Source organism: Battus philenor, unplaced genomic scaffold (assembly GCF_028537555.1).
Source record: "Battus philenor isolate CCGP_79_NKW_IND1 unplaced genomic scaffold, ilBatPhil1.0.hap1 SCAF_12, whole genome shotgun sequence".
In the NCBI taxonomy this organism is placed as follows: Eukaryota; Metazoa; Arthropoda; class Insecta; order Lepidoptera; family Papilionidae; genus Battus; species Battus philenor.
Window position 1 is genome coordinate 1,811,669 of NW_027181674.1, and position 18,312 is coordinate 1,829,980.

The 18,312-nt window shown below is 33.8% G+C and overlaps 3 protein-coding genes across 8 annotated transcripts in view; 1 reads left to right on the plus strand and 2 right to left on the minus strand.

Annotated features, from left to right (window-relative positions):
• The window catches only part of LOC137933078 (DDB1- and CUL4-associated factor 8), a 20,757-nt gene extending 17,726 nt beyond the window's left edge, over window positions 1-3,031 (minus strand). For 2 of the 4 annotated variants that reach the window (XM_068776850.1, XM_068776848.1), the window contains exons 1-3: window positions 2,726-3,021; window positions 2,274-2,649; window positions 244-446 (exon numbers count right to left, since the gene is read on the minus strand). In XM_068776850.1, coding sequence (XP_068632951.1) covers window positions 244-446; window positions 2,274-2,649; window positions 2,726-2,843 — 697 coding nt within the window. In that variant the 5' untranslated portion in view covers window positions 2,844-3,021. Of the gene's footprint in view, window positions 1-243; window positions 447-2,273; window positions 2,650-2,725 lie in introns of all 4 variants that reach the window. The other 2 variants (XM_068776849.1, XM_068776851.1) reach the window with 2 other exon arrangements.
• On the plus strand, window positions 726-14,169 carry LOC137933077 (probable methyltransferase TARBP1). Of its 3 annotated transcripts, none has more exons than XM_068776846.1 (7): window positions 726-812; window positions 7,196-7,258; window positions 9,083-9,416; window positions 10,974-11,642; window positions 12,037-12,188; window positions 13,496-13,666; window positions 13,994-14,169. In XM_068776846.1, the coding sequence occupies exons 1-7, from the start codon at window positions 805-807 to the stop codon at window positions 14,136-14,138; spliced, it is 1,542 nt and encodes a 513-aa protein (XP_068632947.1). In that variant the 5' UTR covers window positions 726-804; the 3' UTR covers window positions 14,139-14,169. The 3 variants fall into 3 exon arrangements, with proteins under 3 accessions (XP_068632947.1, XP_068632945.1, XP_068632946.1); XM_068776844.1 differs by lacking the exon at window positions 726-812 and adding an exon at window positions 4,384-7,126; XM_068776845.1 differs by lacking the exon at window positions 726-812 and adding an exon at window positions 4,533-4,634.
• Window positions 14,170-14,645: 476 nt separating this feature from the next.
• LOC137932933 (acylglycerol kinase, mitochondrial-like) lies at window positions 14,646-18,184 on the minus strand. Its single transcript, XM_068776622.1, has 4 exons — window positions 17,985-18,184; window positions 17,724-17,904; window positions 16,877-16,994; window positions 14,646-15,539 (listed from the first exon to the last, which is right to left on the minus strand). The coding sequence occupies exons 1-4, from the start codon at window positions 18,092-18,094 to the stop codon at window positions 14,698-14,700; spliced, it is 1,251 nt and encodes a 416-aa protein (XP_068632723.1). The 5' UTR covers window positions 18,095-18,184; the 3' UTR covers window positions 14,646-14,697.
• Window positions 18,185-18,312: the final 128 nt, after the last annotated feature.

Here is an 18,312-nt window from a genome sequence, read left to right on the forward strand (position 1 = left end):
GCACACTAAGTTCGCCCGTCGGCTACGCTCGCCCACAAAATCTTACACCTATTATTCATTCAGACATCACGTCAGTGTATATACGACTCCCACAGTTCCTTTCTTAGTCAGGATGGATTTCCGCGAGGTAACGCCTGATACTATTAGGAAAAGTTATTTGTCAACACATTTAAGGCTTTTGCACCTATAACCAATCATTATGTGTAAATAGCTTTTTAATATAAAAATTATAATGGTATTTACCTCTTAAAATAATATAGTTATGCTTTGGTCTCTGCTTCAGCAGTACTTCAGGCGGTGTGCCCGTAAATTCCTCTTCATTCACAGCGTTGGATCTAGACCAAACTCCCTCATCTTCACTTGTGTCCACCGATTGAAACCTAACTATATCATTACTATCAAAACTGTAGTTTGTATATGAAGTACTACTACTGGAAGAAGAGCTTCTGCAAATTAAAAGTCACTTTATAATATATATCACTAGAGTTGATTTTACATTACATAAATTCAAATTCAAAATGTCTTTCTTCAAGACTTCACACTGTTGATGCTGACTTAGGTAGCTAATTATTGTTGCATGCTCTTTATAAAACTATATTTGTAAACAGCAACTGTCAAGTTTCTCGCTGGCTCTTTTCAGTAATACTGCCTTTCAAGCCAGCGGTAGCTACCTGAAGGGACCAACCTGCCGACATTTTATGTTGATTGACAATTTGAAAGTACTTGTAATAGCATATACAAAAAGAAAGAGCCAGGAAGATACTCAACAGTTGCTTGTTTTGAAATGAAGTTTAGCAATGTTCAATGTACATGTAAGTACTTCTACATAATTTATGGCAATATTTATAAATTCATCAAAATTCAAATTAATGAGAGTTATTTAAGGCAGTCTGGGGGCTAATAAAGGATTGCTCTACCTTCTAGCATTTCAGAGAATGTTGCAAATGTAGTGTTTATATGTGAAACAATTAAAACATAATTGTTCCTTGTCTAGTTCCTATATATATATATATATATATATATATGTATATATATATAGAAATATATGTAGAGTATGCATTCATCATATCAATGTCGTCCAGGGTGGAGAATCAGACATCTATTTTCATCCTCCTATATGTTAAGGGTGGCCCACCCCTATTTTAATTTTTTTCATTTTTTAGACAAAAATGTTTGTTTTTATTTTTTTATGATACAGCATACAAAAATACATACAACCCTAAATTTTCACCCTTCTATGACCAACCCTTATTTTTTATTTGTTAATTAAAAACTATTTTGAAACATTTTTGGGATCAGATAGTATCAATATAAAGGTAGTAGGTGTCATTTTGTTCTACTACAGTATACATGGTCATAGACACCTACTCCAAGGCCTTCCCTGGAGATATCTATAGAGAAATATACCATAATTACGACATTTGCCTAGTGGGTTGGTGATTACAGTGTGGTATTATGCTATGAGATGATGGGCATCTGCATTCTCTGTAGAGCAATACAGAGGACGCAGCTGCCCACCATCTTGAAACTATTTTGTGTACAATAGCAATCTTATATAATTAATGCACAAGTGTGAATTACATAAAATTGTATCCTGGGAATTTAACCTATGATTACAAGTCTCTGTATCTCTATCAAAGGCCTATCTTGTCTTTTCAGGCTGATTTCCGTAATAGAGTGGTATGGCAATCTACCGCTGGCCTACTACAGCTCCATAATTAATAATAGAAATTTAAATTTTACATATTTCATATGAAACTTCAAATTTTATTGTAAATATTCATATTATTTTAGATACAATTGTATGAAAGAATACTCCAGTATTTTGTATAACGTAAAAATTAAGGTGGTTGACATTAACTATATATCTAATGCAAGGGTGTCAAACTCAATATCTAACTTTGGCCAAATAAACAATACTTAACTTTAGGTGTATCAAATGTATTTTTGTTTGGTCTAAAATGTGATTTTGTTTGTTAATCACATTTCTATTTTATTCAGACTTTGAATCAATATATTACGAAAAAATGTTCACCTTGGGCCACAGACAGCTATTAGTTTCACACCGCTGATATTGGATATATTTCTTAAAAACCATTATTAGACCTCTATTTAGGATGTTTGGGTAAGTTTAAAGTTGATATAATCTGTGATTAGCTATAGATAGAGCTATGTAATTAAAAATTATGAAGATATTAATAATATATTTTAAATACCCACAAAAATAAATAGTAAAACACAATAATAAGATAATAAGACAAAACTTTACTTACGCACTTGGTGACCCTTCGGAATACGTTGTCATGAGTTGTTGCATATCATCACTTTCTCTTTCTGAACTATTCCCGGTTTCACCGGTCGACTGTGGTACAACATTTTCATCAGTAGATAAATCATCAGAGTCCCTGGAGGAATCATTATTATCTGAGTCTCTGTCCGGAGTCTTTCTCTTTCTGTAGTTTCTCTCACGTCTTGACTGGCGAATGTTCAATAGTATGGCCTGCACCACCCTATCTGATGTTCCGACAGTTACTAACTCGTTCGACGGTCCCGAAGCCGACAAATGATCATCGCTGCTCGTGCTCTCTGACTTATCAGCCGATATCCCACTGTCTACTACCTCGTCTTTATCATTATTAGTTCCCGAACCTGAATAAAACGGATTTATTACATTTATTTACTTTTTAAAAAGCTGGTACGATAATCAATAATATTTTCTTATTACCTTCACCGTTAACGCTGTCGTGTGAGCTACCATCGTTTAATTTTAACTTTTTTCCACCTAATTTAGGACTTAAAGGTGAATCGTTAACTTCGTCATCGGTGGAGGAATTATCTTCCATATTTATCTAAGTTCAACGCAGCTACACTGTAAAACTAGGACAAAAAGGCTTTAATTACCACTAAATGAATTGATAACTAAATAAAACATACAACCATTATTACGAAAATATTTTACAAGCAATTCAATGAATGTTGGAATTTTTTTCCTATTTTTTTTGTGACTTATTAATTTTTAACCTATGCCAATACAGAGTGTCAACAAGATCAGTTGGTTTCACACAGAGAACAATTTATTTGTAATCGATTTTGGAATTATTAGCAATAACAGAATTTTTTTTAGATATTTGTAATACATAACATTGTGTCATATGATTAAAAAATATTTCAAGATTGACTTAGAAATGCACTGCTGTTAACAAAAAATTAGAAGAAATTATTTATATTAAAACCTAACTACATTCAAGTATGACAATAATAAAAAAAAAAAATATTTTTTGGATGCTAATTATATAATAATTATAAACAATATATGTGTACTTTAATAAAAAAAACCCTAAACTTATTTTTAAAGAATGTATAGAAATTTAAGTATGCTGTTTTTATTATAGATTGAGTTCATACCAGGGCGGTAACCAAATTATTTCGTATTCAAGTGTCAATTCATCGTTATCTCATTTGTGGATTCAAGTCTGACTAAACTCTGCGTTCCACCATATAAATTATTTCAAAGGATATTGGTAGCCATAGAAGTTAGGTTAGAAGATTATATATACTAAACGAAATCATGTCTTAGCTACAATCACGTCTTCTCTTTGTTCAAAGTTGCAAATATGGTCTTAGGCGTCTTTGTTGGAGTAAAAATGAGTTAGGGAAATGCTTTTTGTGTAATAAATGACAAATTTAGATTCAGTCATCCATTTGTGACAGGACATCGGAGGCGGGACATCATACAATAGTCCTGCAGGTGTAGACGATATTTGCCCGTTTAGCTTCTTTTCCACAACCACGTCTGAGCTAAACAGTGCAAAAACGTTCAGATAAATATAATATAAAGAATACCGTTGTTAACATCTGGTCATGGCGGAGGGTCGCACTAAACGTCAACCATGTGGCCTTAAGTCGTCATAATAAGATCATAATTAAATGGAACAGGTCGTAATTCTTTTTTATTTTAATTGCAGAGTTCATTTTTTTTAATTTGTAACACGCTCTTAAAAATTTTAAATAATTTTCTATTTATTTTAAAACTCCGAATTACCTAAAATACTACAAGAAATTATTTTTTTAAGGTCTCAAATGAAATTGTGTTTATTTAGACAATATTTGGGTCGGAGTGCCTCATGGCAAATAAATCTAGCCAAGTTAATCTTAGGCTAATCTTAATCTAATCCAATCATAAGTTACAATCTCTTCTTCATTGGTTAAAGCAACTTAGTTAAATAAGTTAGCTTAAGCGAGCCTCTGCCTTATCCACAAACAATACTGAAAGTCTGAGGCATATCTGATAGTATCACTTGTAATAAAATCGATTTATCGTATTTACTTTTTGACAAGTCGTTGATCGATATTTTACGTTAACAAAAACACATGGACCTCTAGTTAGAATTATTTTTGAAGTGATTGTTAAAACATATAGTGAGTTCAAAATGTTTCCCGCTGGTGAATTACTATCTTTTATGGATTTGCTTGACTTGGACGAAGAAATTATTGATTGTAGATTGGCTACTATAATGGAGCGGTCTAATTTTGCCGACAGTCATCTAAGAAATGCAATACATTTGTTAAAATATAAACAACTAATTAACTCGCGGGAAGACTCCGAGTGCGAGAATGATACCGAGTATAATTTTGTAAGTAAATTATTAAACAATGTAGAGGAAGATAACGTAGATAATATATGTAAAATAGTTAACATTGTATTGTCACTTAATCCAAACAGTTTAATATCTAAATCGGAACATTTAGTACAACAAATTTTATGCAATATAGATTTACCCACACAACCAATCACATCGTCAACTAACGATGATGAAAAATTCTGTAGAGCTCTGCTTCATTTAAGAATCTGTAGCAGCATCTTTGAAGCAGTCATAAATAATAATAAAATATTATCTTTACCCTTTTTGGAGGCGCCATTGGAAAATATTTTATACAGCAATCATGATAAATTAAAAGGGTATTTTCTTACCACTATTGTTCCTCTGTTGTTCAAAGGTTTACATGGTTACAGTATATTAGACAGAATATGGAAATGCATTATAAATCCTAACAGTAATCTAGACATTGCCCTTAAAACATTGAGTTGTTTATCTGATTACTACCTGCCTAATGTAGATAGTAAAGGCGTAAATCTAGAATCAGATATAGTTTTTAAAGACAAATTTTGGGAGTTTATCTCAGAGGGTTTATTATCCGAGTCATTGCATAGAAGAATGTCCGTCTACCTTGCCAAGAGGGCATTAGATTATTTAACATACCTTAAAAAAGATGCCCATGTTAAATCACAGAACAAAATCATATTTGAATGGAACAATGATAATCATGTTGAACAAAAATTAATATGGGATAATTTTTTTATACTCCTAGATAGTTTGGAAGAGAAACAAAGTAATATTGTATTGCCATCATTAAGACTGTTGGATACTTTACAAAGTATGCCCGAATGTTGGTTAAATAGCATTTTTAATCTGGGATTAAAACATGAAAATACCCAGGTTCGCTTAAAATGCATTGAATATAGATTGAGAACAAAATTGTATGAGGACTCTGAAGCAAAGGTTCTTTTAGAGGCATTAAATGACACCTACTTGTTTGATAAAAACACAAATTATAATGCACTTAAAAGTAAATTATCTACAGTGTTGTCAAATGTAAATACAGTTATGAGTTTTCTAAAAATAATACCAGATATTAAATGGCTACCCGTGCCACTGTTTCATATAAGTGAGGTTCTTGCAACTGTTCGTAAAGATCTTTTAAACTGTTATGATCAGTCGGATATATCAGAAACAATTTTGAATATTTTAAAAATACCCTGCAATAATATTCTACTGCGTAAAGCGGTACGTTTAAATGTTTCACATTTAGTTGGTAACTGTTGCCGTGGATTTCACTGGAAGGAATATTTAAACCTATATTCGTATTTCCAATTTGATTCATATTCAGAAGAAAGCAGAAATAGCAATCCTTTACTGATGTATTTAAAAGAAAACACTCTGATACCGTCCAATGACATAAAATCATTATTTACATTAATGACAACTGTAGAGAAAAATATTGATTTTGGAATATTCTATATCGAAACACATCCAGTCAATGTTGCAGATTTATTAACAATATTCAAAAGGATGGTATCGAACATTGAAGAAGTCACCAAGTCCCAAATCACAGACAAGAGTAGTTGTTTTAAAGATTTAATTTCTCTTTTAAACATCTTTAATAAGACCTTTGGAAAAGATTACACAGCATTAGAAAATATAGGCTCTATTATGAAACTCGTCCATGAAATTGTTTTAAAATACCTTATAAGCCTTTTAGAAAGTGATACAAAATTGTCTATGGAAGAAATAAAAAAACTTTTCGAAAGATTAAGACAAATGCTTGATGTTTTATTTGATTTCAATGCCACAGATGTTGTCTTCAATGTATATGATTCATGTATCCTAATTCTTAAAGATAGCGATGTTGCCATAGAAAAAAATATATTAGCCATTCATATTTTGTGCGCTTTGTTGTCATGTCCATTAATAATACATAACGATAGAAATATATTTGACCTGGACAGTTTCATGGGTCTTTCAAAGTCTTTAGGATTGGAAGAGAGTAGTAAAGAAACAAATGGCAGACTAAAAAATATATTGTATGAAAGATACTGTGAAGTTTTATACATTGTTATTGCGACTCGCCAACAAAATGTTACAAAGGAGTTTATAGATTTTATATATAATGCAGCGGAATGTGGTGGTTTCGGTTGTCTGGTGTGGATTTTAAAGATAATGGCAAAGGTGTTCCCATTGTTATTGAAACTGGAATTAGATCAGATAGCGTTTTTAGAAAGGATGTGGAAGGAAATAGAGGAGTTGAAATCTAACAATCAGTACTCTGTATGTATGAAAGAATTTGTTGATATAATAACAGATGATATATTATTAAGTCATCCAACATATAAAAAAGTCTTATTGTCATACTGGCTGAAAATAATTGAATATGGTACCATGAAGAATACTCCATTATTCTCTTTAATTAGCGCAATAAACGGTAAAGATATTTCAAAATGTATTACAATAGTCTATGCTCTATGTGAGATTATACTTTTTTCACCAATACCTAGGAAGGATCAAAGGTGAGAATAACTTAACATAAGCAAGCCTTAATACAACTTAAAGGTTTTAAAACAGGTTTTTTGTTTTAGAATCACAGACAACCTTTCAATTGAGATCCTAGATCAATCAAAATATGGCATAGACAACAAAAGGTAAGATCGTTATAAACAAAGGAGATAATCTGTATTTTTTAGAATTCAGTTTAGTGAATAAGTAAGACTGTGCAAACATCCTTGTCTTATCCTAGAACTCAAGGGGTATCAGATGATGATTGCTTTAGTTTTAATTTAATCTCCAGGGGAGTCGATCCTCGCCAGGTTTTTAGCTTAAAGTCAAGAGATCAGAATCCTTTAAAAATAGGGTCAAAAAATTGGACCAAAAAGGGATCTCTGATAAAACTGAAACTTATGATATACTTTTTTATTAGTTTCTACTGATTTTTTCTTCAGCAGTGTTGCTGGGTGATTAAATTATAAATGATCTTATACAATATGACCAAGATGTTTTTAAAAAACAATTGTTTGATTACTTGCCATGTTGAATCTTTATATATCATATCGTGGTTTCGGCCCATAGATGTCCACTTCAAGGCTTGGGTCTTCCCCAAAGATATCTATGATAGGTTATACCACAATCGCTGCGCTTGTGAAGCAGGTTGTCATTTGCAGTGGGGTATTATGGTATGCAGAGAATGCAGCTACCAAAAGAAAATTGTTTATGAGCTGTGGCAATTTTATATAATTATTGCACATTGTGAATTATATGACATTGTTTTCTGGAAATCAAACCCATGACCTATGATTGCTTAACTCAGTGCTCTACCACTGAGCTACTCTACTCTACATACATTACAATACACTTTCAAGTCTCTACCTTGTAAAGTGTTTAAAAATAAGAAAGGACCAATATCTAGCCACTTCCGCACATGCAGTGGTTGTCGTGCATGAAAGTGCACCGCCCGCCAGCCTGCTCGTAAATGCGCATGCGACAGACAATGCCAACTACACAACCGCCACCGTAAATTCACTCAACACGTGTTTCACCCCTCCACGGGGCATCTTCAGGAGTTGTTACACCGATTAGTGCTAAACACCGAGTCTCGGTTGGCGGGCGGTGCACTTTCATGCACGACAACCACTGCATGTGCGGAAGTGGCTAGATATTGGTCCTTTCTTATTTAGGATGGACTTCCGCAATGTAACGCCTGAATCCATTAAGTGTTTAAAAGTTCATGAAAAAACAAAATAGGATTTTTTATAATTTTGACTCTGTGTTTGGCACTAATCGGTGTAACATTATTCCTGAGGATTCCCCGTGGAGGGGTGAAACACGTATTGAGTGATTAAACGGTGGTAGTTGTGTAATTCATATTGTTTGCCGCATGCTCATTTATCAGCGGGCTGGCGGGCGGTGCACTTTGTTGCACGACTACCACTGCATGTGCGGAAGTGGCTAAATATTGGTCCTTTTCTTACTTGTGATAATAAAGCTTATGAATGAATTGCTCTAGTACTGATTTTTATGGAACCCTTTTCCTCTTGTACTTCTCTGTCTTGGCCACACGACTGTTTACAAAATATTTCTTTCAGTTTTTTTTATTTGCGTTCTTATCTTTTCTACTACTACTTTTCTTCTTCTACTGTTTATAGGATGTCGTGAAAGTGACAAATAAAAACGGCGTGCGTTTTGTGAGAGATAGAGAAGTTCAATTTAATTCTAGACATGAAATTGAGTTTTTCTGGCTTCTTATGATGGAAATGATCACCATCACTATCATATCAGCCTATAGGCTCCAACTGCAAGATTTCTCAAAGATAGCCACGATGACTGGTCAAACCTTGACTTGATCTTCCCAAGGTCGTTGAGATAGGTAGACACGGCATGAGTAACCCCCTCCCCACTAGGTAAATGATCTTATGTAATAATAGGAATAATAATATATAGTATAAAAATGATTTTTTCACATTCTATTTCAGTTTCGATGTACATTTTAATTTTCATATACAGTACTTGTCGTACTGTGTATTGAGCAAGATCGTAGATCCTGAAATTTTGAGCGCAATAAACAGTTTCATGATAAATAAAATAAATCTGATGTTCTTCCATAAAAATCGCTACCACGGAAACTCGCAGACGCACCGTACTTTATTGACGGCGATGCAAACATTTCTTATGATAATGTTGAAGTCGAGAGAAGTTAATATGGAGTCGACAGCGGCTTGGTGCATGAAGATTTTAGGATTGGTTCCTCATCAGCCCAGCGTGAGGATCTGTTTGGAGTGGTATATAGCTCTATACTTCATTTTCAAGGTATACTATATTTCACTTTCTTTTTTTATTATATTTATCCCATTCGCTACCCAAGGACGAGTATACTCGTCTTCGGCAGGGTGTCGCGCATTCCCAAGACGAGTATACTCGTCCTACTTTAAATATATATAACATGCAGGCTTTTGAATAAGCAAACTGAGCAAAACTTGTTCAAAATTTTATCATTACATTACATTATATTACAACTAATAATTTGTTAATATGAACTCTACAAAACTATTGCGATTATTGATAAATGGTGTCGCAGTTACTCAGCTCGAAGTGAAATAAAAATACGCGGTACTATATTATCCCGTTATCTGCCGAGGCACTGTAATCGACAATAGGGAATTTCTAAGTGTTGCCAATTTACAGAATGCTGTGTCTCGTTTTATTGCATTTTCATTATTTTATTTATCGATCTGGGTGATTATTTGTTTTCCTACTAAAATGTACGCAAATACGCAAAAGGATATAGAGTCCTTTTGCCTTCCCATTGCCAAAGACGAGTATACTCGTCTTTGGTTTTCTGCTTCTTAATTAATTTGGATGATAGTATATGTGCTCTTACCAAGAAATAACAGGGTTTTGGTAAACAATAACGCGCAAAATATAAATGGCAATAGGGATGACTTCATATAATTTGGGCTTGGCAGCGAATGGATTATAAAAAGACTCAAAGTCAGAGAACCACGGAAGGGTTATGCTTTGTATGCGAGCAGCGCGAGGTCGTGGCCATCTTTATGATGATGATATTAATAAGTTCTCCAGAAAAGGTGACAAAAAACTAACGCGTGTTTTTTTGGTATTCCTAACTGATTTATGGGTCAGGGACTTATATTTTTTTCACATCTGTTTTTCTTTCTAATCTTTTCTTCCATACTTACTATTATCTTTCTCTCCGTTCTTTCACTCTACAGTTCCATCTACCTTTCTCTTTCATTCCGTTCCATTCGTTCATTCTCAATCACTGCGGTTTGCAGTCTATTACTACGCATATTGTGGTTGTCCGTCATTGAAATTGTAACTAGGCGTTTTTATTTTGCTTTGTATATGTATGGAATATTAAATAACTTATGGAGTCCAACGGAATAGGTCCGAGACTCGCGATCGTAGGTCGAGGGCAAGATTCCTGATGTACTATCTTATATATATATATATATATATATATATATATATATATATATATATGCATAGTATATAATGATGTAAATAACAGGGGAGCTAAATTAAAACCGCTTTCGAACGTTCTTCTGGAAATTTATGGTGGAGGCCTTTGTACATAACTCCAGCAGTGGTCGTCCTGTGACTGAAATAATGAAATCTGATTCAAATTTAAATTAAGCTTATGACTTACGCGAGTTGTCCACCTGAAGACTTTTATGGCCTACTATACATAAAACACACGTCGAGTTCATTTTCGAATGGATTTATTTAACAATCTAGTTGCCCTCCTGTGGGGCGTGGGCCCAATATTGGGAAACATTCCTGTAAACGATCCAAGTGGAGGGTCACATGAATAAATTAATATTAAGTTAAGAATTTTAATTATTTCAGGACATAAAAATTACACAGGAAACAGTTGAACTTTTAAAATCAAACAATATACCATTAACATCACAGTTTATAATATTGTATTGGATAATAAAGTTCAAAATCGAACATGGTCCAATAAAGATGGAAGAATATGATTTTGTTATGAACATATTGCTTAATCATACAATGGGTCAAATATTTAGTTTGAGATTGCACGCCCAATATCTGGCGGCCAAACTTTTCGAAATGAATGATGGTAAACCTGAGAAATATGAATTCACAATACAAGTCATACGTAGAACATTTAGAGACAGTGAAACAGACAAAGGCTTCAAGAAACTCCAAAGAGATTATTTTGCAAACGATTTCGATTTAATACTTGATTTCTTACCAAGTTTCATATATTACTTCCTACCTAGATATTGTGAAATGTATATAAATGAGAAAGTTGATAAGAATTTCGTTAAGGAAATTCTACAAAATATAGATGGTAATTCATTTGTAAAGGATTCGTCTAGAATTTTTAGAATCAAATGGTCCAAATATGAAAATAGACATGATCAATTCTATGATTTATTTATAACAGATATTAAAGAATCTAACGATGAAGAATTCAAGGGTACGATACAAAAGAAATATGTGCCGTGGAAGAATATGAATGATGTGAATATGTATGAAGTCAACGAAAGGGTAAGTTAAATTTGGTTTCTTCTTTTTTTCAATCGGTAAACACTCTGCAAGGCCTTTCTCCTTGAAGATCACCTCCATGTGGGGGCCTATACAAGCTGCATCCATAGGCATATGATCACCACTTTAGAACCTTTCAACTTCATCATCAGTTGCACCAACGACGTACCCTGGCTATTGTTACTTCAGTTTAGCAATCTTTCGAGATACCTCAGCTTATTATTTATGTATAGGGAATTTCTAATATATGGGAGAAATAGGTGTTCTATAGATAGTAGGACAGAGGTAAATTTTGAATACAGCTAAAACATAGGTACCGTTGTTACCAGCATAAAGTATAAATAAATAAATAATCTCATGATTTTGTGTTAATAAATAATTTTTATTTAACAAAAAGGGCAGTAATGGTGACCTGATAGTTGTGGCATCATTGATCGACAAGCTGCCAAACTTGGGTGGATTGGCACGCACCAGTGAGGTGTTTGGTGTGACAACGTACGTCGTGGATAGTCTACGCCATTTGCAAGACAAACGATTCCAAGGTTTGAGGTAAGAAAATAATATTCTTATATATGTTAGCAATCATTTTTTTTCTTTATGGCGCCCATTTTTGGTGGCGTCTTATACTTTCCATCTTGGGCACACTATTTTTATAAAATAACTTTTTGTTTGTTTTACTTCACTCATCTTCTATACCATTCCATTCCATTAAATATTTTATTCTTTTCAATTTTTTCTAAGCATTTCGTTCATCACCTCACTTTTGTCGCCTACCCACCAAAATACTATAGGTGTATATTTTGTTCTGTTTTGCTTAATGTTTATGTCATAGTTTGCTTTTTTATTATATTTAAATCCCTTTATAATTAAAATTTTACTTTATTATTTTTGTACTACTCTTATCACGGATTAGAGTATTTATTTTGATTAGTTTTATGCACGTGATGAAGCGAGTGTACTCTTGGAAATGACTGTTAGAAATGTAGGGTAATCTTTGAAAAAGTAGTAATATAGGATATTGCATGGTTGAGGGCGTTAGTGTCGCGGGGACATGGTTATATGAGTGTTGTGAGATGCACGCTTCTATAGTGTTATTCTGTTAAGCTGGCTGTATATTTCAGTCCATTTTGAATTTAATAACTTATTGTCAATAGTTAGTTTATTATATATACGACTATACCCAACTAACACTATCTTAGTGCAGTTATTTGGTTCCAGTATTATTTATTGTTAAGAGTAGGGCTCATTTAAACTAACTTGTTTAATAATGTTTTCACTGACTGATTTCAATGACCTTGTAACTTAGTAGCCAGATTTTTTTTTACCAATATATTCCCAAAACTTGACAAAAAATGAAGATTAGATCTAACTATTGACGTTTGATTTGCAGAATTCTAACCATGAATTGATAGTTTACTAAAAAAATGTGATAATTGGTTGGTTAATTTGTTATTGAATATGCTGTGAGCTGATATCAAAGTAGTAAAGTTGACTTGTGTTGTATTTCCATCTAACTTAAATCTTTTTACATCTTCTCACCACAACGAACCAGTCAATCCTCACGTATTTCATTTATAATAACTTCCATAAGTCGCTGAGTTTCTTAAAATATTATCTGCCTGCATCAAAAAGTCAAGCCGATATTTTAGTTCTTCTCACTATCGAAAAAAGATAAATTTTTATGGATTTACGTTTACGAATTGTAAATCATCTTCATTTTGTTGTCACGTCAACGTAGACCACCGTCGGGTCTCCCTTCGAAGCAGAAACTCTGTGCCCGTCATATGCCCACGCTTCGAATAGTCGATATGATTGCAATGGATGATTCAGTAACGTTTTTTTATTTATTAATTTAGCGTATCCGCGGAAAGATGGATCAACGTAGAAGAAGTCCGCCCTTCCGGACTCAAGCAGTACCTCATGGAGAAGAAAGATGAAGGTTACTCGGTGGTGGCTGCCGAGCAGACTTCCTCCAGCTGCCAGCTGCAAACGTTCAAGTTTCCGAGGAAAACTCTTCTATTGCTTGGGTAAGTTTACATAATATATGACGGGAGACAATCCAAGTAGTTACTCCAGGGAGCGTCCGCCAAAGCGATCTGAGTGTTCGGCGACCTCCCATTCTGATGAAACTGTAGTATGTAACGGCCTGAGCCAAGGATCCTCCGGAAGCCCCTTGAAACTTCACTACTAAGGTTGTTGAACGCATGGAATATGCAAATGTTATTTGGGCAGCAGTATGAGTCCGGTCAAAAAAATAAGATAAACATTTGATTTCGATTTTACTAGAACTTTCTAGAATATACCTCTGATGTGGGTATAATAATATAAATAATTAAACCGTTTCATTTTTCTAGTCATGAAAAAGAAGGTGTGCCCTGCGATCTTCTACCTCTGATGGATCACTGCGTAGAGATACCTCAGCGAGGAGTTGTTCGTTCTTTAAATGTCCACGTCACCGCCGCAATCTTTATATGGGAATTCAGAAGGCAAATGATGTAATGTAATTATTATAATTAAATATTTGTGTTGTAGTCGGTTTTTCTTATTTTTCACAGTATATTATTGAAAAAATATAAAAAAAATGAGTTTATGGTTATAGCAGTACTGTATCTGTCTGTATATGTGTGCAAAATGAATATAATTTCCAACACGGGACAGCCTCCTAAACATTCCGAGGGGGAATTTACTTTATAGTAGGTCACTGGACAGAATAAAACGATTATATATTTTATCCATGATTCGAGTAAAGGAATTACAACTAAATACACCTTACCTATAAAGTTGGTCATGTTATGGTCGCCGGAAGACGTTGGATGTAACCCATCATATTATATCACTGGGGTAAACATGTATCCAGAAGTAGACATCTTACACCTGAAATGATGTCGCTATATTCAACACTAATAATATATGGACACATTACTTTTAATAAAAGAAATTCATATCAGTATTCCTTAAAAGTATTCCTTTCAGTATTCCTGAAGAAGGAATGGTGTCTATGTATATTTATGTTGTGCGCCCATTTAGTTGTGTGATCTTTGTCTTTTAAAAACAAATTTTAAGCTAACATTTTATTTGGCTTACAAAACAGCTTAACTATACTAGGCAGCACAGTAATCTTGACCGGTTTTACTTCAAACTCCTCTCTGTCTATATCCATCAGCGCTTGAGTGTTGGACTCCTTAGGCAAAAGTTCTACAGTTCTTGCGTGAATCGTTTGAACTTCTTCACTGTTACCTTTGCTTCTTCTCCAACCTTCAGATACGAAATCCGTGTAACTGTACTTACTCCGACCCAGTACTATGCTTAAAGATGGAATTTCTGTTTCTCCAAATTTACCAAGTCGAATTCTGAAATCGCTTGTTTTAAAACATATCTCCTGAGATGTAGAACATTCCGGGTTAACTATGCTGTTATTAACTTGGGCTGTTTGAGTGTTTGGCATGAAAAAACTCCATTTCCTTTTTACTTCTGGACGTTTCTTCATACAGTTGCTGCAACCAGAACAAGGAGGAGTATATTTCAACTCACCGCTGCAATTCCAATTAAGAGATTCCTTATATCCGTTAAATATATATGATGCATATTCTCTAAGTGGCCCATAAAACCAATATTTATCTTTCTTTGCCAATGTATCTCTAAACGCACCCCATTCTATAGAAGTCATTGCATATATAGGTCTACTTGGCGTTTCTTCATCCTGAACCATTGGTTCAATTTTCATTGCATCTTTCCACTGTGTGTTTCCTTCTATTATTGCCATACAAGCTTCTATTAGTTGTTTAACTTTATCCACGCCTTTTCCACCTTGAAATAGACTGTTTCCTAAGTTGTTAGTGCGGCCTAGAGGCAAGACTCCTAGCGGGAATTGGTTGGCATCGTCATTTCTTCTCAATAAACCTGAAATGAAAACGGAAATATTTTACATACTAGACATAACTGTCGCAATTTTTGGGGAAGGCCTATGTCTTGTAGTAGGCATCTATCTAACTGATGACGATGGACTAATTGGATGATTAGATTAAAATGTCAAACTTGGTATATTGTCAAATTTCAATATTGGAAGAATTCTTTTTTAAAGACACCTTATTGAAGTTTTACAATATTTGTTTGAATGAAACTTATTAAGAGCAAATTTGTGTGCTCCATTTGCATGGAGAGTACATCCCCTAAATATTTTAATTTTCGGGACTATGTGAGTCTAACTAAATACTCTGATGAGCAGCGATTACCCTGGAGCCTAAGTTATTAAAGAAATCATCATCCAATAACACTCCAGTAGTTATTGTTCTCAGACAGGATGTTGCAAGTCCACATAATTTTCAAGACAGCGTACCTGACTAACCAAATGTCTAGGAAATGCACTTTACCTCCTGCTTAGTATGTGCATTGATCCTCAGTAAGCTGTTGCAATTATAACTATACAATAGTCTAAATTACAATGTTCCACAAAACTTTAAAATAATTAGAGTAAATTATGTGACACTGTTAAAGAGCACTATAGCATAGCCTAGAATCAAGATCCGCAACTGTTTCTCCGACAAACCTGAGGCCATGGTTACCTAATGTCAGCTACATATATACATTTATGATATAGGGGACCCCAACCCGCAATCATCTAGATAGTAGTGATATTAACCAAGCAATAGCAACTGGATACTCTATGGAGTGTTCACGAAATCTATCTAACAATATGCTGACCTCCCGATCTAGTAAAATAGTTGTATGTAACAGCCCCTGGACAGACTCCCTAGATGCACACTGGACCCCTTAAGCTTTGCTACTTTAAAAGAGGTCTTAAGCTACGCACACTCTGCACACTGCCACCTTAAACCACCAGAATCTCGAAATACCACTTGGGCAGCAGTAAGAGTTTGTTAAAAAAACATGTTTATGTTCACAAATTTCTTACACTTTTCTTGTTAATTTCTTCAAAGTTTTTCATGTTCTATTATTTAATAAACCTTAAGCTCAAATATGTTTATCTGAATTATGAGCCACATATGACTTAAACTAGTTCAATGCTTTTACTTCCATCATGAAAAAACAGATGGTGTCACACACACAAGGTGTCCTATTTGTTGATTGTTGGTATGTGGCCTTCACTCTATTCTGCACACTTTAAGATATGCCCATTGCTATTTCAACTTGGTAATTTGGACACTTTTGATCGTCCACCTTAGGATTCCTGATTCAATTTCATTGCAAAATCCCAAACATACAGAAAAAAAATTTACCTGTAATGCTTTCAGAAAATGTCCCATCACCACCAGCTATGATGATGGCCTCAGTTCCACGGAGAGTTTCAACTATTTCCTTAGCACTGCCCTCTGATGTTGTTTGTATGACATCTACCTAAAATGAAGTTACACTAGAATTTTTATATAGGTACAGATTCAATCTATTATAGCAGAATATGGCTGCAAACTTTGAATTATAATAAATTCTTATATCATGTTGATGTCATATGGATATTTATCACATTGTGTGTGATCTATCCTAATTATAGATATGCAGGATCATTGGTTATAGATTTATAGGCTTTAAAGGGGTGAATGCATAGCTCACTTGTCAGCAAGAGCTTTTTAACTTTTATACCTATTTCCAATTACCTTGTATAAAATGACATATATTAATTTATTTATTCCATTGGAATTTTTGAAACAAATAACTTTTTGCACTACAAAGTCTGCATGGAGAAATAATAAACTATTATGTAGAAGTCTGAACTATAAAAATGCCTTTTTGTTCCTACATCTTATTTATTTTTTTATTTCTGAAAGCATTCATTATTGTATACGGTATACCAAACATTAATTGACAGCATATGAGTTGTACATGCATGGAGACAGTGGACATACATTGTCAAGGTAATCAGAATACACTGCAGGCTTTTTCCAACAGGATGTATGGGAAATCCCATGTCTAACATGAGATGTTTCACAACCTAAAATTACGAATATTTACTGGGAAAAGAATTCTAGACTTGTTTTTAAAAGAGCTACACATACACTATATGTGCTATTCTCTATTTGTTAACCATAACATAATCAATTAGTAAATTACCTAAGTTTTTAAATTTACCTGTAAACCTGCTAAATGAAGCAATGGTTCGCAATATTTCTCAAAATCTCTTTTCGCCTTTCTTTTATTTGCGACGGGATTTAAAATAACAGTGACCAAAGTGGGATTCCTCTCCATAGGAATAACAGAATCGCCATATTTCACGGCTTCTTTGCACGCAGCCCGCATCAATACGTTGATTCTAAAAGCGAATTTATACAATTATTACATTCGAGGTAAAGGCACTATTCATAAATAAATTGATATATATTTTTTACTAACTCATATTTTTCTTTGATCGTCGCCGCACCGTAATATAGAGCTACTACACCTAAAACAGACTTCTTCCAATTATTTCTGATCGTTTTACTGATTTTTACAATTCTGTCCATTATTAATGATAAAGAACCTTAGCAATATAATTTTCTTAATTAGAAATCGCTATTGGACACATTTAGAGGTTATAATTATGTCAATGTCAGCTGTTTTTGATCAGAGTATTGTTTAGTGCTTTGAATATAGATAAAAAACAATGGTTCCGAAAATCGATTTGAAAAATATTAAAATATGCGTTTGCGTATGTCGGCCAAATCTTTAAACGAAATCTCAC

Coding starts and splice junctions, on each gene's coding strand:
- LOC137932933 (XM_068776622.1), bottom strand. CDS start 18,094: ATGGACAGAATTGTAAAAATCAGTAAAACGATCAGAAATAATTGGAAG. Junction 17,905..17,984: donor ACGATCAAAGAAAAATATGA/GTTAGTAAAAAA, acceptor ATTCGCTTTTAG/AATCAACGTATTGATGCGGG. Junction 16,995..17,723: donor TTCATTTAGCAGGTTTACAG/GTAAATTTAAAA, acceptor ACTTCATTTTAG/GTAGATGTCATACAAACAAC.
- LOC137933077 (XM_068776844.1), top strand. CDS start 4,431: ATGTTTCCCGCTGGTGAATTACTATCTTTTATGGATTTGCTTGACTTG. Junction 9,417..10,973: donor CTCTATACTTCATTTTCAAG/GTATACTATATT, acceptor TAATTATTTCAG/GACATAAAAATTACACAGGA. Junction 13,667..13,993: donor AAAACTCTTCTATTGCTTGG/GTAAGTTTACAT, acceptor TCATTTTTCTAG/TCATGAAAAAGAAGGTGTGC.